This window comes from Nannospalax galili, unplaced genomic scaffold (genome assembly GCF_000622305.1).
Source record: "Nannospalax galili isolate Female #2095 unplaced genomic scaffold, S.galili_v1.0 scaffold173, whole genome shotgun sequence".
Classification (NCBI taxonomy): Eukaryota; Metazoa; Chordata; class Mammalia; order Rodentia; family Spalacidae; genus Nannospalax; species Nannospalax galili.
Genome location: NW_008334442.1, coordinates 821,770 through 848,792, shown reverse-complemented (window position 1 = coordinate 848,792; position 27,023 = coordinate 821,770). Strand labels below are relative to the sequence as shown.

Here is a 27,023-nt window from a genome sequence, read left to right as displayed (position 1 = left end):
GTTTGCATTACTGGTCCACTGTCATATTTTATTGTAGTTCAACAGAAACTTGCCTGAACCTTCATCATAACTATATACATTGCTATGTTTTTTAAAAAGAAATTTATCAGAGTCTGAATGTCATGAGAGCTGGGTCTATGTCTGGTCTATATCTTATCTGCAGTGCCCAGTGAATGTTGGACAAATGAATGAATAATCACACACACATTTACTCAGTACTTTGCTGAACTGAATAATAGATGGATTCTTATGAGCAGCACAGTATATTTTGTGGGTTATATAACCCTCTTTGTTTGCTGGCAAGTGTTTTTTCTGAATAATAAAATATCAAGACTCTAGACTGTCCTTTATACAAAGTTATCTGTTTTAGTGAGTTCTGTCCACAAGCCCTTACAGCTCTGACTGGCTGAAATGCATAAGAAGATGTTCATCTTTGGCTTTATGTTGAACCAGATAAACACATGCAGCATCAAAAGCATCAGTCATGGGGGGAGGTAGGGAGGTCATATGCTGAACATCATTAACTCGGTCACTTCATTTATAAATGCCCTGAAACTTTGGAAAATGGGAGGGTTGTTGTTGTTGTTGTTGTTGTTGTTGTTTTAGCACTATAGGACTAGAGAGGGACTTGGTGGTGGTCCTGAGCTGTTCTAGAAGAGTGGAGCTGAAGGGTGGTAGTTGAGGGAAGTAGAGGGCATAAACCTAGACAAAAGTTCTCATTTGTAGACATTAAGAAGTGCTCCACTTCCAACAGTCCTTCATTCCATGTTAGCTGAGTCAGGCCTCTCACTGTGGCCTCCATCTGTCTCTAGCTCAGAGATAGGAGGCCACATCATTTACTGACCAGGATATATGCTTTACTAGAGCATAAAGAGGAGGGGAAATGACTGGTAACACGAGTAAATAAATTTTGTATAAATTTTCTGTGTTTCATTGGAAGGAGTCAATATTATAAGTTTAAGTCACCAAATTATAAAAACAGAAATATAGATAGAGCATTCCTTAGAGTTATAAATCAAATCAAATAAAACAAAAATGTTTTAGTGATTACAGCTGGACCTGTATAATAAAGAGCTAGGGAGAGGTATTTTACATTCCATGTCTGATCTTGTCCCATCTAAAATAATATATGCATATATTTTGTATTTTGTTACAAAACAAATTTCAGTATTAATATAAATGAATAATGTACTAAAACAACTTGATTTTTAAAGAGTTTCCCTCAAAATTCATACTCTAGAATAAAGAGAACAGAGTTATAGATAGATCCCTAGGCACCTTAGGGTGAGAGTCCCACTTATAGTAAAAGAAAGTACTAGAGTTATCCTAATCACTGTACATACAGTGTGTTATGAAAGTATTATATTAGGAAAATCATGTTATATAAAAATAAAGTGAAAAATATTATTAATTATTGCTCAGATTTGCTGTAACCTTTAATTGTATTCAGTATTAAATTTCTCTTGTAATTATATCATAGGGAAAATTTCTTCAAAGGGATCATTTCCTCATCTTATGTTGGTAGAACAACATAAATAAATTGAGATATTCAGTGATGATCAATAAGCCTTCAAGCAGTCCATAGTCTTTTCATCTTCAGTCAAACTGAATCAATGGGCCTATGACAGGTACTCCTGATGGAACCTATGCTAAAACTTTTTGTGAAAAACATCACAGTGGCTTTGGAGTCTGAATAGTATTTGACAAGGGAAACACTTAAAGAGTCGTCATTGAAGAAAGATTTTGTTCTATACAAGCAAGTTTTTAAATAGCTTTTGATCCACTGCTAGAACCCAAAAGTGCCAGCATGTGAATGTACAATTAGGTAGACGAAAATTCATTACAAAGTGAATTTTGGTTCAATCTGACAAGCAAAAAATTCTCCCGTGGCTGCTTTTGAGAAAATTATTATACCTTCCTTTCATCAAATTGTTGCCAATTCTGCATTTCTGTCAATAGCATTTAACATATTTATTTTCTTGCTCAAGTATCAGAGACCTTGTTTAACTTGCATCCCTGTTAACTTATATAATACATGCTCATTTAATCTCTCAACATATAAGAATTAGTCTTTCCATCCCCACCATGGTAGCCACAGAAAATCACCACTCAACTCTCCTCCCCTGGTTAGCTAGTTGACTGATGGCTCCAGCTGTCCTTCTTCTGCATCTATGCTGACATTTCTATGGAGACCATGCTTTTCATAAGCTGCTGTCCACCAGTATCTGAGGGTGTTGGAGGCACTATTGCCAGACCATTCCTGCAGGGTACAATGCCCTTCTACTACATGGCTACCCTTCAAGGAATCCCCTTGCTTTTGGAAGAACTTTCTCAGAACTATCCGCTTATTTGAGATGCTTTCTGTAAAGCGCTCTGTATCCCTTTCTTTTCACAGCAACTGGCCTGAGGTCTTCCATGTCACTTCCTGTTTCTGCTTTCCATCCTTCATATGAATCCCCAGCGTCCCCCCCATAACCTTTTGTGCACTTCTGATCCAATTAGCATCTGCTTCCTAGAGAATATGAACTCACATACTTTCTGAAGAAAAGGTAAACACAAACATCTGTACCTTAAGAATTTCTGGCCTTACTGTCTTCAAAGAACATTTGTGTTTCAAGACCTTGAGCATTCTCTCAAGTTTACTGGTAAAAGTCCAGTCAAAGCCCCAAGGCCATCCCCAATCTAACTACTTAACTTACTTTTTGTATTAAAAAATTTATTATGTTCATATTTTATGCATATGAGCATTTTGCCTGCATGTAAGTGTACCACATGTGGTGAAATGCCCATCAAGATCAGAAAAGCTGTTCAATCCGCTGGAACTGGAGTTGCTAGCCGACATGTGGGTGCTGGGAACTGAACCTGGGTCCTCTATAAGAGCAGCCAGTATTCTCAACTGCTAGTCATCTCTCTAGCCTCCACCTTTTGTATTTTTATTATTTTTTAATTTAATTTTTAATTTTTCTATTTTATGTGTATGAGTGTTTTGCCTACATACATGTAAGTGCACCACATGCATGCAACACCCCACAGAGACCAGAAGAGGATGTTAGATTCACTGGAGTTATGGATGGTTGTTAGCTACCATGTGGGCGTTGAGAATTGAACCCAGGTCTTCTAGAAGAGCAGCCAGTACTCTTAACTGCTGAGCCATCTCTACAGACCCACATTTTTTTTTAATAGAAGACTCTTTTTTTCCAAAGGATTAGAAATAACAAATGAAACTGAAATTTTAGAAGGAAATTTGGGAGATTCATATTAAGTGGTTTGAATCTCAGTACACTAGTTATGAGGTCTGTTAATAGTACTTATTAGGTCTGTTGGTAGCACTAATAGACTCAAAGTACAGTCCTGTGTTGCTTGATGATGGGGACACATTCTGAGAAATATATCTTATGCTATTTTGTCATTGTGCAAAGATGACAGAGTACATAAACTAAGATAAGACAATGTTATTTAGTGATACAGTCTTATGAGACCATCATCTATGTGGTCATTGGCTGATCAAACTGTTATGTAGCCATCACTATATAAGTACTTTCCCGAGCAAACTGTTACTCTATTCTAAATAGATGCTGTGACCACAGAAGATGTTTGAGAATATTTGTTGCATGAACAAAGTTCTATAGAACCATAAGAAAGTAGCAGTTAAGAACGTAGACTTGAACCAGAATCTGAACATTACTTAGGGTTCTTTGCCTTTGTACTTTAGTTTTCTGATCAAGAAAATAATGATAATGTTGATCTACATTGTAAGGTTACTGTAGGATCATAGATTAAACATGTGTATGTAAATCACTTCAATTATGTGAGCCATGTGGCAAGCTTTCTCCATTGTCCTCATTAGCATCATTATTGTTCCAAGGACTATACAGCTAATAAAAAACTGATCAGGAGTAGGTATAGTAGGTAAAGGACCAGGCACCAGCTGCCATTTAGTATCTGTGACCTTGGGCATGTTATTTAATGTTTCACAATCTCTCTCACACCTGTCTTTCATTACATGGTATAGTAAGGGTCAAAGGAGATTTGTATGAAAGTGTTTTATATACCATAAAGGTCAATAGAAATATATGTTTCTTATCAGAAAACAATGTGTATTTTTGAGTTTGTTTGCTTTGTGTACCAAACCCCACAGCTCTAGTGTTAAATTTATACATCCTAAATATATATCAGGCATCTCATGTAAACACCACACTGTTGTAGGAATTCAAGGCGGGAGGGAAGCCTTCTGTTTAAGAAGATAAAGTGATGGGGTTGTGATTGAGGCCAAAGTCTTTTAATAGAGGTGGGAAGAAATGGGTTCTCTGTGGAGCTGGAGCATGAAAAAAAACAAAAAAACAAACCCAAATTAGAATGCATGGCATATGTAATGTATGTAATGGCTGAGAGGTGTGTAGATACAAAATCTGCATCCCCTTTTTCCTTAAACCCACCTCTCCATAACTAGGCAGCCTGCTGCTGCACTAGGAATTTACTGCTGTGAACAGCTATAAACACTGTGTTAATGGTAGCATTGCCTGAGAATGGTCACCTGAGAGGGCAGGGTGTGCAGTTTGAGGCCAGAGACAATATTTCCTGTTCTCTGCACAAGGCAGGGCTCACACTATCATCTGATACAGGGTAAAGGTACTTTAATAATTATTTTTAAAGGCAAACAATCAACTACACAGAGCAACAGCTCTTTTTCAACACATTTTCTAATCTCAGTTTCCTCTCAGATGCACGGTTATTGTCCACCTGGAAAGGACCCAAAATTATAGCCAGAAATCTGCCACCACCACCCCCTCGGCTGTTCCTGCCATCATATTTAATTGTGTTTGCTCAACTCGAAGCCAAACTCATATGCAGTATATTTAGATGGTTAAAATAGCATAGCATGCCACTGCATTCACAGATTATTTTCAACACCACAATTCTTGGGAATTAGTTTGAATAAATAAGGTAAAGAGAAAAGAAGCAACATAAATTTGTTCCAGTGACAAGGCAAACAATATCAAATGGCAATCTGGAGATCCGCCATGAACGAAGGAATGAAGTGTGCCTTTGGTGCACTCTCCTGAAAATGCAATCATCATCCCATTCACTAGTCTGGATTTATTTTAAAGTGAGAGAGAACTAAAGCAGGAATGGAACAGTAAGAGGTGGTGAGAAGCACCTTTATTACTTCAGAAGATCAATGTACAATCACTATACTTACTCTTATATAGCATTAAAGATAACAGTGTAGCACACACACACATGCACACACGCACACACATATGCACACACACATATGTTGATTTTTCTGAACCTCCAAGGAGTCTTTATTTTCTTTAATGGTTAACTTTCTAAGGTGGAACACATATATCATTAGTAGATATTCACTCTTTTATAAAACCTCAGCCATTTATGTTTCTTCAAAAGCCTCAGAAAATCACTCATAATTAATTTACAAAGGCTGAATTAGATACTGTTTGCAGCTAACTCCGTCTTAAAATTCTCACCTTCCATTTTTAGTATCATTTAACAGATACAAACCCTTTCACTCAAATGTCAAAAGATTTATGAATCAGAGAATGAAGAACAGGCTTTGTTGCTGACAGGGTTATGGCTTGAAGTAGGCCAATTAATTAAGAATAAAGACCAGCTTCTTGTTCTTTTAATCTGAGCCAAATTTCACACACACACACAAAATAATAGACCAGGCATTTTTAAACATCAAGAGTTCAAATACCTGACTGCCATTAAAAATCTGAAAACAGAGGATAAATATGAATTTTATATATTTTTATATTTATTTAACATGTATGAGTATTATGCCTGCATGTAGGTGAGTGTACCTATGTCACGTAGTGCCTGAAGAGGCCAGAAGAGGGTGTTGCATCTCCTGGAACTGGAGTTACAGCCAGTTGTTAGCTGCCATGAGGATGCTGGGATTCGAACCCAGGTCCTCTGCAAGAGCAGCCAATGCTCTTAACCAGTGAGCCATTTCTCCAGCCCTGATAGTTTTTGTTTTTAACTTGGTATTCACCAGAGAATACTTCTTTTACCTACATTCCCATTAATACAAACATCACATTTACAGATAGCCCCAGTGGGCCTGGAACTCACTATGTTGACCAAGCTGACCTCAACCTCTGCCTCTGCCTCCCGAGATTAAAGGTGTACTTCACCACACCTGGGTCTTCTCTGCATTCTTGCTCCTCATTTATTGAGTAATTAATTCAATTAATATTGCCAAGAGCCCAGTACATGCTGAGACTGTTTTAGGCATTGATGTTACAGTTGAAATAAGTCAGGTTTGGTACTAATCATAGAATTTGTATTTCACTGTAGGGGATGATTTTAACAATATAAATAAAGATTGAGATTTCATATCATGATGATTAGTTAAGAAAATCCCACAGAGAACAGAGTGTAGGGAGACTGGAAGGGCCCTTTTAGATGGGTGATAAGAAAAGATCAATTCCAGAAGATTCTATTTGCCCCAGATGGAGATGGTGTGGGCCATGTGAGCTGCTGAGGAAACTATAAATACCAAGCCCCTAGTGTGGGAAATAATTTAGAGAATGAAGGGACCTGAAGAAGGCGACCTACAGAGTAGCATGAATTAGAGGGAAGCACTTTGAGATAGGCTACAGAGCAGAGGGCATCCTTCCAAGAACAGGTGGCTGCTTTAAGATTTATTCTGCCTCTGGAGCAACATTGAGCCTTTTATGAAATAAAAAGTCCAGTATGGCTCCAGATACTGATATTGCTGGTGCCAAGATTTCTCTGTAACATACATGTATATGTATCTTACCTGTCCATCAAGTATTTAGCCATTGAATCTTTAGCTCATGAATGGCTCTCTCAGCCTCTTGATCCTTGCTGAATTTTTTCCTGTTTGTCTTTCATACCTGTGTGCCTGCTGCCCTGGCCTCTGCCCTGATACCTGTCTTATCTAGCCTGTACTTATTTATTTAGGCTGTGAATTTCCACAAACTTAGTGGTCTGGAGGGTTTCCTAAATTTTTTTTCTCAGTACTCAATTGATTCCAAGGCCTCATTCATGGTAAGCAGGCACTACACCAACAGAACTACGTGCCCAGTCCTAAAGCTAATCATTCATAGACTGCAATTTTCTTACCTGACAGACCTAATACTGTGGCTACCTTCCTACAAATGTAGTCTGACTTGGTAATATTTTAATATATTCTTGACGTATCCATCTACATGAAGAAGCTATATGTTTGTTTCATACATATGTAAATCTAAAGTCAAAGGTTAAGTTCCTGAGAACCTGGGAATCCTATTTTTTCAGCATTTTTTGTTCTAGGGATGAGGGGGTTCCAGTTACAAAGGCATTTAAGAACAGAAAAAGGTTCCCTTTTCCTGAACATTTTTCTATATTCTTGTATATTTGAGTTCAGTATTCTGCATAATATTGTATTGTCAGACAACATTCTCATGCACATAAGTCACAATGTAGAGCTAGATGAGGGCAAAGTTATTACAAGAAAAGGTGTGAAAGTGGAAGAAGTCACTTGTTTATTTGGAGAGTTTGGGAAAAAGAATGGGGCCTGTAGAGCTGAGCTGCTCTGGATTTTGCCTTTGGTATTGCCTAACACCAAGACTACATTTGCAGGTAAGAAGCATCATCTTGTAGATGTTGGAGGACATGTACAATCCTCATTCTAAAAGCTCAATGTTCTGCAGGCACATTTTCAAATATGTATCTTTCAGATAACCATGCTATCAAAATACTCAAAGTGCTATTTTTTAGAAATCAACATTTTCAGATAGGTCCACAAAAAGAGTGTTTTAGAGGAAAATAACTGAAACCAGTTTCTTACTGGTTCATTATCAATTTAAACTTAGAAATAACATTCTTATAATAAATGAGAAAGTGATAGAAGGTATTAAGCACTCTCAGGTGTCTTTCATCCTTCTAAGGTAGATCAGTTAGGCTCATTGTTGATGTGGCATGTTGTAGTTTTCAGGAGAATACTTTTCATACCATTCTTTAAAAAAAAAATCCAAGGTTTTTATTCAGATGAGATTCTAGCTGCTTCTATTAAAAATTCATGAGTCTTTTCCAAGAGCACTGTACTGATCTGTTATTTCCGAGTAAAATTGAGGAGTTCTTTCCTCTCACTCACTCCTGCACATATTTCAGGGAAATAGGCTTTAGTAGGCAATGACCTAATTGAGATATATCTGAAGTTAATAAACAAAAATAATGTGGAGCTCCTGATAAAACAGAAACTCCCTTAGAACTGGATATTATATAATGCAAATACAGTAAGTTTTAAAGGGTTTGCGGTCCCTAGAGTATCATTTGGTTGATTAGAAACAGGAATTTGCAACTAAAGAAAACTTAGGAAAATATAATCGTTGATCTGTATAAACTCAAAGCTTTCCAAAGAGCAGAAAAAAATGCTCAAGTGTGTTTCCAGACAGACATTTAATATATGTACACATCCTATAATTAGGTTCAACAGGGGACCTGGCCTCCCTTCCATCAACCCCACCTCTCACATTTCCAAATAATTTTGACAGAGGACCAGAGGACCTCCACCACCCACCATAAATGGAGTGCAGGCTGCTTGCTGGTGCTGTCCTTCACAAGGAAGTTACTCATTTGCTCAACTTGGTCCATAGTAGGTGAACAATCTTAATTTGGGGATGAAATACTAGGAATACTATTACAACCACACATTTAACCTACAGTTTTATTGCCAATAAGACAACAAAGGTGTGGGGTTTGTTTTTTCAAAAGCTTCCATTTGGGAAAAAAATTCAATTTCTCTTTCTCTTAGGCTATTCTTTTGCATTTACTCAGATTTCTCAAGGATGATTTGGCAGTTCTATTATGTCCTTGTCATTATACTCTTTCAATAAAAATGATCATATATTTGTAAAAAGATACATGAATACACCACAAAGAATGAAAAGAAAATATTTCCCATACTTAAGTATAAGCCAACAGATGACACGTCAATGATAAAAGGAGTCATGTGTGTTTGTGTTTGTGCACTGAGGGGACAATGCAACAGTGCCAAAAGAGCTGGCTGAAAAGTTAAAAATTTAATCATGATGGTTTACTTATATGTTTCCCCTGATTAGGTGAGTTGATTTGGTCTGGCATTTTGCATGCATTCATTAATTTTTTTGTAAACAAACGAATAGTTTGATAATGACATTCAGTTCAGTAACTTTTCATGCACACAATAGTGAACTATTCAACATACAAAGTTGATAATATTTGAATTGAGACAAAAATTAACTATCTTTGCAAATTTTCATTATGGAAAACAGAACTTGGAAAGTACACTCATAATTTTAGCCATAATTTTAAGACAAGAAACTTGAGAAACAGAAAATTAGGGCTTAACTTGTCGATAAAATGTTTTCACTTGCCCCCAAACTACACACACACACACACACACACACACACACACACACACACACACATTCCCTTCCATCTCCCTCTCCTCAAGCTGATTACCTGTTATTGAGCAGTACCCTGAAGGTCATCTTGTCCAGTCCCAGATAATTTGGCAGCAAGTTTGACCAATTCCAGTTCCATTTTGCAGTGGCTGACTGTTGATAAATGAGAAGACACTATTGTTAGTTATTAATCAGAGTTAATACGATCAGTAAATTAAAGCTCCAGCTGTGATAGACTAACTAAGAAGGAGGGGGGGGTCCAGAACAAGGCCTTCGACAGATAACATCAATCATGTCCACAGAAGAAGGTTTTTATTCCAATAAGACGGCAATTAATTTATAAATCCATTTGGGGATGTAGTCATTATTTATAAAAATATAAATCAATTTCTTGAGTCGTTATTTTTCCAAGTGTAAATGGAATTTGGCCAACAAGTTTCTTTGGGAGGGTGACTCTTGGAAAAGCAAGGCAAAATAATTGATAAGTTTTTCATTTATCATATCACTTCATGGGTTCTTCTTTAGTGCCTAAAATGCTGATTAAAATAAGGAAAATTTGAAGTGCCCAGCCTCAAATTGTAAGACATGATTTAATTAGAATGCGACACTAATGTTTTATTTTGGGATTATTTTTGGTTAATATGCTTTAAAGAGGAAGATATAAGGACTTCCAAGTGTAAATAACATACAGGATTCTTTTTTCTCATTAATTGATAATTTCACAGCAGAGTAAGGCAAAAAATTACTGTGAAAAATAATCCCATAATTCAGAACTTGGTAAAACATGCTATTTAGTTAAATGTAGTAAGGGTAATTTAATAGCTATAATAATTATTTATGGTTTACAGCAACCTAATGTATAATATAAGAAAGCAGTCAACAAACTATCTTATATATTAATTTTAAAATGCTATAATGTATGCTCCTAAAACTAAAGAGTTTGGATAATAAGCATCTAGGATGATCTTTAAGATCCAACCAGAGCAATCCCTTGTCACTTGCTGATTAATCGAGCACTACAACCCTGTCATAGAGCAGGAGAATTCGCCCCAGGTTGTCAGCATTTGAAGGTCTTATTCTTCTCCAGTATTGATGAATGTACATGAAGGCTGTAACAGGCATGGTAAAAATATTATCTGCATGCCAGATTAGGCCATTGTTTTAATTCTTATTTTCATCAGAGCTCTAGGTCAAGCAATCCTTCTCTTCTGCCCTGCTAGTTCAAATTGTCTGTCAACAGGGTTTGGCATGGGGGGGTGGGGGAGACCAAACAAAGCAAAAGCAACTTTCAATATCAAGTGTTTGAGTGGGAAGATAACCTTTCTAATGAAACTACTGAAATATGCAGCTTAAACAATGGCAACATCTGACTTTTAAAAATATATGGTGTTTATCATATTGGCTTTATTCTAAATATCTTTGCTTTAAGGTCATTAGCAAATCCATTTTAAATTTGAGGATGTGTCTAAGGTTATTAAAAAAAAACAAATTTATCTCATGCCATTTATAATGGAAGCTCAATGCTCTATTTCTAATTCATTAAAAACTGTTTTCTAATTTACCTGATACAATCACTGAAGTAGCAAGATGCGTTCTAAGTGTGTGTCCTGGAGAAGGGGAAGCATTCATCAAGGAGGGAAAGAATGATGTAAAGGCCTGGTTCTTTGGGTCTGCTATAGATACAGCCTAACAGATGTTACCTCTGCCCATGGCAAAATGATCCAGACAAAAGTTAAATTTTAAAGAGCAAACATATGAATCAGTTTGCCATATAGAAATAAGTAAAATAACTTAAAAAGCAATTTATACAGGCCACATAAATAACAATGTGAAGTTTGCTTCCTGTTCTCCAAAAGATGGTGTATAAATAAATACTCAAACACAGAGTGTTTGTTCTTACTTTTTATGTAGAGAAACCATACATTTAAATTAAATTTACCATTTCATTTCCATATACCTGATCTAGCATGTTTTCATGAAACACCTTATACACACGGAAAGGGTTAAACACAGAAGGCTGGTCTTCTACAGTCCTCAAGGTTATCTTTAGAGGTCGGGTGGGTAATGGCTTTTTCTGTGAACCATTCATAGAAAGCAGCTGTTCTTTTAAATATTCCTTCAAGGAAAAAAAAATTACAAGGCAGGATGGTGAGAAGCATGCATTCTCTTAAAAATAAACTGATCAATATTCGAATTTACCCTTTCAGCACATTTTCTAGATTATAGTGTATTATTTGCCTCAGAAAGAATACATTCAGAAGATACATAAGAGTATCAAGCAGTATTGCAATAAGCCTATCAAAAATAAGTTTAACCTAATGCATAGTATATATTTAAAAACATTTAACTAATACTCATATGATGAATGAACCCTTGGTATGTCATAATATTCTGAGCAGGCATTGTCTCATCATTGACTTCATGTGTTACCAGGTCTGGCTACCAAAATATAACTCCAGTGCATGACTGTGCAGTGTAAAAGATTATTCATTCACTCATTAAATATGGTTGTTTCCATTCTGGGCTCAGCTGAGCAGTAAGTATTCTAATATTTTATTGCAAGGAGTCTCATTCAGTGCAAGATTATTTATAATGCAAGATCCTATATACTTAATATCCATGCTGTAGAGTGAAAAACTGTAAAGGCTTAACAGACTCTCAAAATAGGTAATTCTAATCATCCAAGTGCCAGTATGGTCCTGGGCAGAAATGGATAATCTTCTGCATTATATCTCATTTTCTACCCATAAATAAGGTGAACAATCTTAATGTATTATATGGGACTATTTTTTGGAAGGCAACAAATTAAAATGACTAATAGAATACCATCAACTAACAAGTAAGTAAAAATAAAGGTTTGCCTGGTTTTTTCAATGGACTAGAATACATTTTTCCCCACCAAGTGCGCATTTCAGACAAATTTCAGAATGTTAGGGCAGAAAATGACACACAAGGTATTCTAAAAAACCCCATTACCTAGTCCCATGCACAGACCGGAAGCAGCAGCCCTCCCTGGGAACTTGTTAGTAAAGCAGAATCTTAGCTAATACTAGCAGGAATTCCCAGAACACTCAATGGTTGGCTCTGACACTCATGGGGTGAGGGTAAAGTAGGGGCCAGAAGCTACATATCTAGTCTCGAGTTGATATGTTTTTGTGTGCGTATGTGTATGTCCCTATAACTTCAAGAATGTTCAGTGTCCACTGATCCTAAAATCTCCCCAAATGTAAATAAATAATAGAGATTCTTACACTTTTTCAGTGCAAAACATCTCTTTAGATAAATCAGTTGTGTTATGATATATACATGCTTTTTAGTATTATTATTATTTTATGTGTATGAGTGTATTGCCTGCATGCATGTAAGTGCACCCGTGTTGTGGAATGCCCACGGAAGTCAGAAGAGAGCATTGAATGCCCTGGAACTGGAGTTATGGATGATTGCTAGCTGCCATGTGGGTGCTGGGCATCAAACCCAAGTCCTCTGCAAAGAGCAGCAAGTGTTCTTAACCTCTGAGCTATACAAACACAGAATCTTACTATGTATTATTAGGTAATGACAAAGCCACAGGAAAATAATTTTATGACTATACTATAAAACAGAAACAAAATTTTCCTCCATCGTGACTTCTTAAAAATTTAACGAAATAAAATTTTTATTGGAAAAAATTATTTCTTTGACTACTGATAAATTTTCTTAATTGATCTTCCCTTGTATAACTATATTTTGAACTTTCTTTTTTTGCTATTTAAAAAAATAAAGTGCTCTGTTTCAAGTTCTGAAGAACATCTTCTCCCTGTCAGTCTCTCTGTTATATTGATAGTTGTCAGTACTCCTTAAAAAACAATTTCTTGGACCAGCTAGATGGCTCTGTAGGTAAGGTGTTTGCTGCACAACCCTGGTGATCTGAGTTTAATCACTGGAACTCACATATAGGTGGAAGGAGAGAAAAGATTCCAGAGTTGTCCTTTGACCTTCATATGCACACACATCATGTACACAGGCACACATGAAATAATAAATGGAAACAACAACAACAGTTTCTTGGGGCTGGAGAAATGGCTCAGTGGGTAAGAATGCTTGCGGTGCAAGCGTGAGGACATGACTTCTGATCCCAGCACCTACATAATGGCCACACACACCTATAACCACAGTGCTGTTGGTGGTGGTATGCAGACAGGAGAATTGCTGGGACTGGCTAGTTGCCAGCCTGGCTCCAGGTTTAGTGAGACAGGTCTTGTCTCAAGAATAAGGTGGACAGTGATACAGTAGGACACTTGATATTCTCCTCTGGCCTATGCATGCACACACAAATGTGTATTTACACACAGACATAGAACACACACACACAGAGTTTCTTGGGGGGGATGAGGAAGGAAAAATTGTGAGTTTGAGGCTATCCTGCGCTACATAGTTAAGACTTTGTCTCAGCAAAATAAAACTAAACAATAAAGTTGTTTTACTTTGATATGGCTTTAATCAAGGATATTTCTTGAGAAATTTCCATTGTTTCTTGAACACTTTTTCTGTGTAGTTCTATCAAAGTTTATTTCTCTACTGATCATTTTTTCCCTCCCTGTTTTGCTCCACTGACATGTACCACCTGACTGATGACCATCAAACCAATAGTTCCAGCCTTTCTCTTTGGTGCTCAGGGATGAGGCTATAAATAAGATTATATTTTTATTAAATATGATAAACTTCTTCCCTTCATCTTAAAGACAAACCTTTAAACTTATTTTCCTATATAACTTCTCTATCAGCCTATATCCATCCAGAAATGGTTCTGAACCTCCCCACACACATTAAAAAAAACTATTTTAAAACACTTTTAATAGGTATGAGTGTTTCGCTTGCATGTATGTATGTGTACTACATGTGTGCCTGGTGTTTGCAGGGTCCAGAAGAGGGTGCTGGATTCCCTAGAACTGGAGATACAGACAGTTGTGAGCTACTACCATGTGGGTGCTAGGAATCAAACCCAGTCCTCTGCAGGGGCAGCAAGTGCTATCTGATGAACCCTCTCTTTAGTCCCACCATCTGACATTTTTGAGTAGTATTTAGCAGTACGTAACATTACTTATATAGTGAGTAAGCAAATATCACAGTACAGTTTTGCTTACAGCACACTGATACCTCATGTTTAAAGCAATCATATGTACCATTAATTTGGTAAACCTCATGTTACTTAAATTTATTTGCTGTGCTTTTATGATCATCACAAAGCAAAAGTCTTTTACTTACCTTCAGCCTCACCTAACATTATGCCTCTTATCTTGTTGTGTATGTTTCCTCATTCAACAGAATAGATATCTAAATACTCAGCTCAACATGCCATATGATAAGACATTTCCTTAATAGTAAATATATTCAAAAATAAAAGAAACATTGTAACTCAGCACAACTGATCAAAGTTTGTGAAGATCTCATAGCCTACCTGTTTTGAACACTGTCTCAGGTGTCCATACTGGAAGAATCTGTCAGATGACAGACAAGCAGTAAATAGTCATCTCAATTTTGATGACTTTGTTTAGTGGTAATTGTTGATCTTTCTGTTGGTTTGGTAGTCTAGCCTAGCCATTTCTACCTTGAGCTATTCTGATACCCCACAAATAAGGCTCTGGGTATAATCATACTGCAAAACCTGCTTCTCAGTAGTCACCACAATTGCTTTAGCCAGTCTGGATGGCCAAGTGGCTAGGCCACTGAGAAATGTGATTTGAAAAGGGAGGGCTTTCAGTTAAGCAAAGCCTGGAGCTCCTGAGTTCCCCAAATAGAAACCCTAGGCAGGCTATGGAGGTCATTAAGAGAATGAATAGGGTGTACTACTTTGCAGCAATAATATTGAGTTCTGATACATCAGAGCAGGGACTTCAGATAAAGATTTTTTCCATTGGTCATCATGTCAGCTATTTATTGCCTGACTGATTAGGCTTTGAAATCCAGTAAACAAGAATGACTTGAAGGAATCTCAGACAGATACTGATTGGGAGAACTTCTACATAATTAAGTTGTGCAATATCAAAGAATTTAATTCACTCCTTAGAAATGCATGCTTTTAAAATTAATGGATTAATTATTTTTTGTAGGGGAAGAGGACACATGGGTGCCATGGTGTGCATGGGTAGGTCAGAGGACAACTTGCAGGAGTTGGTTCTGGCCTTCATGTTCCAAGGAGCCAGCTCAGGTTGTCAGGCTTGGTGACAGGCACCTTTAACCACTGGGCCATCCCGCTGGTCCCATGAAAATGTATGGTTTATATGGTCCACATCCTTGACATAAAATACTATATGTACATTCACATTATTCATATTATAAAATTTTTACCACCTTGGCCAGGTGTGGTGGTGCACGCCTTTAATCCCAGCACTTGGGAGGCAGAGGCAGGCAGATCTCTGTGAGTTCATGGCCAGGCTGGTCTACATAGCGAGTTCCAGGCCAGTTGGGGCTACCAGGAAACCCTGTCTCAAAAAGACCAAAAAAAGAAAATTTTTACCACCTTAAAAAAATACATTCGTGTGTTTGTGAACATAAACGTAACTGTAGACACATCATTTTAATTCAGACACAAATCGGCACCAGCTTGATTTCTCCGAGTTCAATGACTCAAGTATGTGGTGAGTTAATAAACTCACACAACTTTTAGTGGCTACTTGGGATGATCACTGTTTACATTTTCTCTAGAACCACCTAAAGCATGCAAGGACAGAAGCTTAACTCTGCAAAGACCCGGACAGGCAGAACACCCATTGTAATCACTGTCTGTACACTAATGAACCTTCTTGGGTTAATCTGGGTACTCCCATATATGGTTTAACATTAGGAGTTTTTTGTTTTTTTTTTAATTATGTAGGAAATCTACAATTTCACCAACTTATGACACTTTCAGGAAAATAGCTACATATCTTTCATAAAGTCCTTTGTTTTAACAAATACCAGAATCAGCATCAGCTTAGTGGACTACAAACACACAATTCCCAAAATATACCTCTCCTCTCTACAATTCAGAACTGATCTGAGTTTATGAGCCATGTTATTGTTTAAATCATATAAATAAAACCGACATTGTTTCACGAAGCTTTCTTTCTGTACAAATGCAGAACAGCCAGGGCTGAATAGATTCTATTAATAATGCAATATTGAGTTTGGTATTGACTTTAGGAAGTATTATCACCTCCTTGACTAACCCTTAGCTGCCAGCAGACGCTGCCTCAGGCCAGTACACACCTAATTGCTCGGTAAAAAGGCCGTTTCCCTACCTCATTGAGCTGCATGATGTGATAAATTTGCCTCAGGTACTTGCTGCCACCTGGTTTGTGGCAGAGATCCAGGACCATCCTGTTTATTTTCTGCTCAGTCAGTTCAAGAGTGGCATCTCCTTCTAAGGCTGTGCTTTCCTCCATTGTCATAAATGCACTAAGCACAAAGCAAAAATATACGTATCAGTAGTGAAGAAATGTAAAGATGGGAAATAATCAGAGAGATTGACTGTGGAGAGTAAAGCAAATCTCATATTCAAAGTACCCATAAAGACTCCATTCAAATAGGAAAGCCTTCCCAAACCAGCACTGCTCAGATAAGGAGTACTTGGGAATGAAGTACCCGAAAACATTTTCTGAAATTGAATAGTTTCTTTTAAAAGCGTTCTTTATTGCATTTATACTCCTATCTATAAAACATTTTTCCTGTTACTGCAATTGTTGAAATTGCCATAATCATGGGATGGAAACAAAACATTCCTTTTTAAGAACATGTAAGAAATAATTTGTATTTTCTCTGTGAGGACAAAAAGTATCACTGATGTTGGAAATAGCTTCAGTATTCTCTTTTGTAGATTCCTCTTTACACATGTGGTAGAACATATTGAAGACTAATTAAAGTGTGACAAGAGGGAGCCCATTATGCTAAATAGAAGCTAGGTGCTTCAAGACCTGTACTTATTGTGGGGTATTATAAACTGGCCTTTGACACCTGTTGCCTTTTAAAAATATCTGCTCCCTCTCTTACTATGTCTTATAACAGATACTTAGCAAATGTCACAACTCAGAATTTCTTCCCGAAGAAAAAGGGTCTACTGTCATCCTACAAGCAGTGTGAAGATAAAGACCTGAAGATTCTGAGATTTTCAGGTTAGAACATTATTTGCATGCCAGTAACAGATGACAAAAAATACAAACACCTCCAACTATACCAGTATATAAAATATGACCGTCACCCACAGCATAAGATACTCCACAGTAATTGTCTTACTAGGATTGCTATTAGATTGTGTTAGGTTTTGTGATCTAAGAATTTGTATGGGAATATTCATAGTTTTCTACTTTTTCCCAGAGTAAATGAAATTTACTGTGGTGTAATCAGATGTATATTGCAGTTCATTACTGAGATTTTGCCATGATTATAAAATTAGTTCTGCTAAGAGTCAGTGCTGCTGACCTGAAGACTGAACCAAATGATACCCAGCTGCTGGACATTAACTTTGATATTACTTCCACATGTAGCTTCCAAACATCCTTCTTAAACACACACAAAAAGGGAAATTTAAGACGTTCCAAGCCTTGCTAAAGAAAATAGAAAATAAAGTGACTCCTACTGACTAGGAAGCAATCATTGGCTACAGCATAATGTTTTTAAAGGCACTGTTACAGTAAGAGGGATTTGCACATATCTTTCTGAATCTGCAGATAGGTTGCAAGCAAAATTTCCTGTCAGGTTTTACAGAGGCTGACATTGAAAAAGTTGAGGCCTCTGACAAAGGAGTGTCTCAGTGTCAGCCCCTGAATTGTATCCTTTCCTGTCCATCACTGTGCAGGTGAAGCAAATGATTGGATTCAGTCAATGCTATGATTAATGAGTTCCTCTCTGGATTTGGGACTGCCTATCAATCATGTCATTAGGGAGAATGTGCACTGAAAGAGGCAGACCTTAGCCAAGGAATAACTGCATTAATCTTAATCTGTGTATGCACCCAGCCAGCCAAGTCAGGGTCACCATGATGAAAAACAATAATCTTCAACTCGACAAATCACTTTGCAAAGACAGACATTTCTTTACTTTTGGGGCTGTGTGTTCTCCAGAATCTAAGTTGACTGTTTACAGCTTGAGAGTTACCACAAAGTGAAGGTTATTTTAATGAATAGTAATGCTTTCAGGCAGCATGCTAGCCAAGCAACACTTACAGCTGCCACCTCTTCAACTGCAGCTATTTCCATCATTTCCATAAAATCAAAGCTAAATCTGGATTCCAATGAGAGCGACCTCCCTAAATGATATTATGTACTCCCAAGATAATCTTCTTGAGGAACTTAGCTTAACAGAAAAATGATTTTAATTTAAATGTTTGCAGTCAGTATTTTTCTTTAAATTAAGGAATCCCTATACTAAAAAGTCAAGGCTACCGTCTACCTGATGCCTGCATCTGAGATTGCTAACACATTTTCCTCATAGTGTAACACTATGAACTAAATGATCATTAATTTATAAGTAGATAGGAACTCCCATACACATCAGATTAGAAACTTGAAATCAGTGTCAAGAGGAAATCTATAGCATCCAAGCTCAGTGAGGTTGTTATCTAAAGTAAGTTAAGTCAAATTTAACTCTTTCAGATATGTGTAATAAATAATTTTAAGTCTGCATTTCTGTATATTGGTATTATTTAAGAAACTGAGAAAGACACAATGTTACTAGTGACCTGACCTTTTAGAATCTTTGAAGGCTAGAAAGCATCTTAAAATCAGCAAGTCTTCATTTTGATGCATGTTTTAAGAAGGAGGTAGGTAATCTTTTGACTACTAGTTAATCAACTAAATATTAGTTGGAAAACGCACTTCTGTAGGAGATACTAGATGTGTTGTGGTAGTTTCAGAATTTGAAATCCCATTTTGAGGAAAAAATAAATACGAATGATTGGATAGATCCATTAGTATATTAGACACTGCTTTAAATAGCGCTTATTTGATAGAGGGGTTCAAAATCAGTAATATCATAAATTTAACTTTGTAGACATAATTTAATCTGCTATTTTTAGTCTTCTCTTTCCTTTCTCTTTTATAACTACCCTGCATTAATGACATTTGACCTTAATCTTTTAGTCACTAGGTTAAAGCCTGTAATTTGGTATTGCATGCAAATATAAAGATTAAGAAGGTCCCTGTTGATGTTACTGAGCATTTCCTGGGCTTCTAGTGTGATTCCTACATAGAAACAGGCCATAGGTAAAAAATCTAGCCATCAGTAGGACTAGACCAGGAAAATCAAGGCTGCCTACTTCTCATTTTATGGATTAATATGAAGTCCTGTAGATTAACACGGACAAGTAAATAGTGTTAGTTATCATGCTACTAACCAATGAAGGTAATGCTTTTAATAGAGTTTATAAGATGCTTAGGAGTTCTCAGCTTGATGTTGAAAACATTGTTAGTTTTCCAAAACAATTCTGTCAGCTTGGTATCTATCATCCTTGACTGAGGCTTTGAGGGGGGCATAAAACCACCCATTTCCAAGGAATGTGCATTTGCCTGAGCGCCTCATCACTGCCATCTACCAGGAAGAACAACCAGATTTTAAGTGACGTTTAGTCATCCCAGGCAGAAAGTTACACTAGTGTCTGCTAGCCAGGAGTATGCCTTTAAAACTGTGGGAACAGTGTGGTGGGTAAGTTTAAACAATGGTGGGCTGGCTTGGTGATCTATAGGCCACCTGAACCGGAATCCTTTTATCAATATCATGCAGTTTTATATCTGCCAACTAACTGTAAGAAAGGAGAACTCTATGTACATATTTTAATTCATCAGGGACCCTTAAAAATCCTTGAAGTACCACAAATCACTTAGCTCTCAGTGACAAACCTATGAGAAACCTGACATTTTCATACTGAAACAGCTGGGTGTGTTTATAGCTTGAGTGTGATATGCCCCAGTTGCCCTCTGGGATTCTTACATTACCAGATGAAAAATGTGTATCTTTTTGACAATCAGGTACACAGAAAGCAATAAAAAGGCTTTTATACCCATTAATTCCTTCTTAATTCAATCTGTGCCCAGTCCATTTACAAAATGCCTCAGGCTATCCAATAGACACCTGTTAGCACACTGAAAAGAAGTGAAACGAAATTCCCCTGGGTTGAGCAACACTTTTTTCATCAGAAACCCTAAGGTGGTGCCTGAATGAGTATAGTGTTCCTGTGTATCAATGGGGTTCAAATTTTAAGACAAGGCAAGTCCAGTGTTTAGTGGGATACTTATCTTTTCCTGCATTCACCAAAGTTCCCATGATTTTTTATTTTTTATTTTTTTGCTAAACAACCATTGTTGCCCATCTGACAAAATTCTGCATATTGGTGATTTTGGTACTTTGAAAGTATTTGGTGAAGTTCAGGGAGAGACAAAAGTGGCTTTACCATTTGGTGCTCAGTGTTCTTGCTTTCAACAGTTGGCGTTCCATCCAATTGGGTCTCTGCCGCTCGATACTCAGTATGACCTGTTGGGTCATTTGATTAGGGCTGCTTCGTTCTCTCAGGATGCTTTCCAAACACACACAAATTAAACTCAGCTTCTCTTTACTCCATCTGTCAGGGGAGGCACCTGTTAAAAGTTCCACAGTGTTTCCATCCTCAAATATACGACATATAATTACAATCAAGTTCCAGACAAGCAGGCCAGCTTTCTTCAATTCAACCAAGTTTTTTGACATTTTTCTCTCAGACAGAAAAAAGAAGTATTTAATTGTGGGAGGCAAACATGCAATCACCGTAGGTAACTTGCTGATCACAATAGATACTGCTTGAACAGCAAGCCTTGTGAAGCCTGGAAGAAAAGATAGGAAAGGTATGATTAATATTCACATTCTCATACCATCACTTCATGGTTTTATGCTGTGTGAGGATGTCTAATTTTTGTGGAGAAAATTATTAAGAAGAGCAAGCGTTTGACATATTCCAACTGAACTCTACCAGGATCTCCTACAGTACTGCCTAAAGTTCTCTAAATTCCAAACATGATTTTTCATCCTACAAATGAAGATTAGGAAATTTGGAATTATTGTTCATATTTTTATCTTTCAAAACCTTAGCTCTGAAGGACCTAGACACCACTAACAATGCAAAAGTGTCCCTACTGAACCACTTTGTGACCTCTGACACTTCTGAAACCCCTTAGATGCCTCTCCTCCCTTGCAATCTGGAACAATCATGCCACCTCTTTGCATGACTGGCTCCTCCTCTTTCCATTCCTAGAGCCTGAAGGTCACCTCCTCAGAGTGCCTTCTTTAGCCATCATGCAAAGCAGTGCCACCATGCTCTTGCCATCCCAGTGCCAGTCCCTTTTTTCATGGGATCCCCATATTGTGGCCTTTATTGTAATATTTGTCTTCATCTAATAATCATCTTCTTCACTTTTTCATTATGTCACCCTTCACTAACACATGAGCCCCAGGAGGGCAGCGTTGTATCCCCAGCACCTCATTAAGTGAGAGCTGTTCAATGAATATCTGTTGAATAAATAAGTCATTTCTCTGTTGTAAAAAGCTCTTCTGCATATGGAGGGATTTCAGCAGCATTTCTGGCTTCCACCTACTTTAGCAGCACCCCTCCCCCACCCCCCCACCCCGACCCTGCCAGGTTTGACAACCAAAAATGTCTCTATCTCCTGGTGCAAATTTGTCCCTAAATGAAACCACTCATTTAATTTTATTCTATTTTATCTTTACTGAGATATGCCCAGGATGGCCTCAAGCATGCATGTAGCCAAGGATGACATAAAACTTACATCTATCTCCTGAGGGGATTAGCACTAGCAAGATCTATGAAACCTGGAGTTTGAGATGCCGGGGATTGAAGCCAGGGCTTGGTATGTGCTAGGCAAGCACACTTAAGCTATATCCCCATCCGAAAAACCACTCTTTGAGATGATTCCAGAATCTAAGTCTTGGCCTTCGTCTAGGATTGCAATAACACAATCCCAGTTCTCTGCTGGGCATTCAATGTCTCTCTCCTTAATCATTTAATTCAATATAACCAAACTGATTGTTTTCCTTCCAAACTATCTTGGCTCTCCTCCTGGTTCCCTGCCTCCTTTCCTCTTTTCCTTTTAAATGTCCTCTTGATCCTTCATACCAAACCAGGGATCAGTATTGACAAATCTTCCTACCCCCTTGTCTCTGACATTCTGTTTCTTGCTGAGACCAACCTTGACCCAGTTCAAACTCTTTCATATAGAGGATACCTGGACAATGGCAGCACTCTCCTAACTCAAGCCCGTGCTCTAGGTTATGTCCAGCCCCTCTCCTGAATTGTAAAACCAAATTCATATATGGTGCTATGAATTTTATTATCCAATTTCTTTGCTGCAATTGTTTTAGCGGCTTTCCACTGTTATGAGATGAACATGCATATGCTTCCTGTCAAAACATTTCATGGTCTCACCTCAGCCTTTTTTGTGTGAACCTTTTCTCTGAGACCTTCAACATGCTTTACCTCTGCTCTTAAGACTGTAAATATCTTATGGCTCTGTTCATGGTTCACCTTATATTCTCCAACTCCCTAGTCTTATGCCCTCTTGTAAATTGATTTGAATATATTTATATGGATATATTATCTATATGGCCATGCTGGAAATCAGACCTGTAATGGACCTCACTATGTCATCTTATCTATTATGATTTCTATTATGTATAGCATGCTGTTGTTCACGTCATTACAAGTTGTCTTAACTACTAGACTACAAGCTTGTCAAGAGAATGGGAATAAATCTTCTCCTTCAGTATCCCACAGAGCCAAACATAGTACACTTCCCATAAATGTGAAAATAGCCATTCAGCACCTGCCACAAAAAGAGTTCACTTGATAAATGTTTCTGGTTTATTGAAATGAGTATCTTTAAGTAAACTTTAAATACAAAAAGAAAAGGCATAAACACACCTCTCTTTTTTGTATTTTTAAAAAATTGTATTCTAAATGTCTTATTCTTTATGGGTTTATGACTTATATTATCTCTTCTATTCTCAGGGATTTTACTTGAAAGATTTTATTTTATATTCTCTTATAAAGGGAGCTTTAAATGGATCCTGAGCAAACATTTGGCAATTCTACCTAGATAACATGTAAATATTACCTGGCCATCTACCTATACTTCATACAGTAGTAAGGACTCCAGGTTCTCAAATCTTCAACTATTCCCTAAAGCTGAAGGCAAATTCCAATCGGGAGCTTGAAGCTGATGAGGAATAAGCCCATTCTAAACACAAAGGCTCTGAGTCTCTGATGAGGTTAACAGTAGAAAGTAGGCTTTTAACAATGCCACGCTCACTCATTTGCTCATCCTTTTTTATTTTGCTCTCAATGTATATTTTTGTTGAACTCTTATGCATTTAATACAATCTATCTTAATCATAATTAGATCCCCTTCCCATATCTGTACTCCTTCATAGTCTCCCCAACCAAATTCATGCATTCTGTCACATATGTTAAGGCCTACTGAGTCAAGGTTTTGTACGTAGATGTCCTTGGGGTAAGTTCATCCACTGGGGTCTAGTCAGCCTATCTAGAGTCACTCCCTTAAAGAAGATTAGCTCTCCCTCTCCGGGCCTGCTGTCCATTTCCCCAGTTCTATGCTGGGTTTTTGTCTGATTGAGTTTGCATGGGTCTTGTGCATGCTGACAACATTGCTGCAAGTTCAAATGAACAAGCAGGCCTGAAAGACTCTGTTACTCTATGATCATGCACTAGCCCTAACTCTTAGAATCATTCAGCCACCTCTTTTGCAATGGTCTCTGAATACAATGGAACCTCTCCATTTATCCATATTTAAATAAGTTGACTTCTATTTAAACCATAAACATTGCATATATTATAGCCCATCCCAATTTCAAATCTGATACTGTGATAATTAAAATATGATAGTTATATTTACATGTTTATCTTTTCTTCCATACAGTCAACACTATCGCAACGCATTTATATATTAAAATATGTCAAAGGTAATCCACAGCAAATGAAGGAAATAAATAAATATTTCAAAATTAATTTCAAAAATGTATTTAACATTATCAAATATCAAAAACTTCTTGAGTGATGTGTGACTTAATATGCATTTATTTGCTTAAAATATGGGCTCACAGCACAGTACAAATATGAAGTTTTATGTTCAGTTAGTTTCACTGGCTCTGATGGGCACAACAAAAAGCACACTCTAAAATATCAGTGGAATCATGTAGAGCAACTGTAGTATTAATTGTTCTCACAAAATCATAGCATTTGTTTTTCAGTCTTAACCACCAAATAGACAAAGATGCTGTTAACATTTGGGCATTAAATACCATTACCCATGGAGTTAATTCACTGCTCTTATGAACTAACAGAAAAGCATTTCACTTTTAAGCCCAATGATGAGTAAAACATTTTATTAAGCATATTTTAAAACATATTAGAAAATTCTATATCTTAACTTCTTAGTGTGCAGATATGTTTTATAGGAAATATTGGTTTTACAAAACTGGTATTTTTAGTTTTTAAACAATAAACTACATCAATAGCTTCCTATCATACCTCGTGTCTTTCTGCCACCACTGTCCTCAACAACTGCCTGTGAACAGTGACCTGAACACATTTTCCTGTGGTGCCTTACCTGTTTCCTCTCTCTGGGATGCATTATTTAGTTGAAGCCATTGCTCCAACCAGCAATTTTTTTCATAAAGCATTCTTTTCATTCAAAAGATAATTTACTGTGGATAAAATATCATTTCAAATACATCTTTTAGTTAACTGCTGTCAAAGAAACAAAACAAAATCAAGCTTGAAACATAATGAAGCATGTACCTAAAAGCTGAGCTTTGTTTGAGAACCAACTGTGTTTTTACCCAACTGCACGGTAAATCTCCTGCCCTGGGTTATTTATGGTAGTGCTTATTTCTCTAAATCTTTAGTGTTTTCTATATTACAGCATTTGCTGATGAAGAAGAAATAGGAAATGTGTTTTAGTTTGTCACCGCTGTGTTCCATGTGTTTTGCTGCTTTCACTGTGCCAAGGACAAATGCTCCTTTTAAGATTCTACCTATTTGTCATTAAAATAAGTATGAATTCTGTTTTTTTTTCCAAAAAAACCCTTTAAACATTTGTCATTGTTTAGAAAAATTTTACAAAGAACATGATTATATATCACTTGACTTTAAAACACTGGGGATAAAAATTATAGGGGTTTGTCTTCATGTTTTAGATACTTAGTTTTGAAATCTTTTGCTAATCAAGACAACTTCAAACTAATAGCTAATATACCAATGCACAATACTCAGAAAAGATTCATATTTAATAAAAATATATGGGAGCTCATATTTCAGATGGTTTTCCCACACTTTTTCTTTACAAACTGATCATCAATTTACCTCATGATGTGGCAGAAAACGAGCTCATATCAGCCTTGGAAATAGATATGAACTTTTCTACTTTTGGAACTGTGTGCTTTGTGCAGCATTACAAATATTAAACTGCGTGTCATAAGAACATATTAAGATAAAGTGTATCTTTTTTTTTTTTTTTTTTGAAGCAGGGCCACCCTGTAGTCCCAGCTGTCCTGGAACTCACTATGTAGACCAGGCTGGCCTTGAACTCACAGAGATCCGCCTGCCTCTGCCTCCCAAGTGCTGGGACTACAGGCATGCACCACCACACCGGGTCATTTGTATCTTTTACGTGAATTCCTTTTGCCTACAGCAGGTTCTGCAACACTGCATTGCCATGTCTCTCCCCATCACCTCTCCCCCAGTACTGGGATGTTCCTGCCTCCTTGAACTCCCTCACATATCATCCCCAACACACAAATGGCTCATGTACAGAATGAGGAGTTCTAATGACAATCTCCATAGGAGTCTTCAGTAAAGTTTAATTTCTTTCTTCCCAGAATTGGGCATATACTGGGATGTGCAGCCATTAGTTATGCTAGCCTCTGCGAACCAAGAGGAGATGTTATGCTTATAGTTTATCTGTGATCTAAAGTACAATGACATATATATATATATATATATATATATAGCATTCAATCACATAGTAAATATCCATTGAATAGATTACTTAATGCCAAGCATGTAAATATCATCTATAGTCTCTTCATCCAAGGGAAATATATTTCAAGACCTCCAATGGATGCCTAAATATGTAGATAGTGCCAAACCCTACGTATGCTCTTTTTCTTATACATATATAACTTTAATGAAACAATGCATAATTACAATAGGAGATTAACAACCAATATAAAATCAAACAATCATATCAAGGTATTATAATAAAATTAGGTGAATGTGGAATATCTCTAATACAACTATAACAAATACTAATATTTGGAGACTGGAGTTGACTGAGGGCAACCAGACCACAGAAAGCAAAAAAAGATCAAGTGAGGAAGTCATGAAGTGTCAATCTTAAAGTCCCAGCATCTCAGAAGGCAGACACTAAGAACAACAGCATTCCCACTGTCATAGGAGGCACAGAATGGTCTGTAACATCCATCACTTTCATTCATATGATTTGACACATCATTGTGGCTGTTTATACACTGGACTTCTACCCCTAGCTATAATTTTATGGAAAATATTAATTAGCAAGGAAGACCCTAACAACT

At 37.0% G+C, this 27,023-nt stretch overlaps 1 protein-coding gene across 8 annotated transcripts in view; it reads right to left on the bottom strand.

Moving 5' to 3' along the window:
- Kiaa0825 (KIAA0825 ortholog) overlaps positions 1-27,023 on the bottom strand; it is a 485,775-nt gene that overhangs the window by 228,678 nt on the left and 230,074 nt on the right. For all 8 annotated transcript variants that reach the window (XM_029561734.1, XM_029561732.1, XM_029561735.1 and 5 more), the window contains 4 exons: positions 20,815-21,220; positions 16,673-16,829; positions 11,371-11,529; positions 9,472-9,566 (listed from right to left, as the gene is read on the bottom strand). In XM_029561734.1, the coding sequence (XP_029417594.1) occupies positions 9,472-9,566; positions 11,371-11,529; positions 16,673-16,829; positions 20,815-21,220 (817 nt within the window). The remainder of the gene's footprint in view (positions 1-9,471; positions 9,567-11,370; positions 11,530-16,672; positions 16,830-20,814; positions 21,221-27,023) is intronic.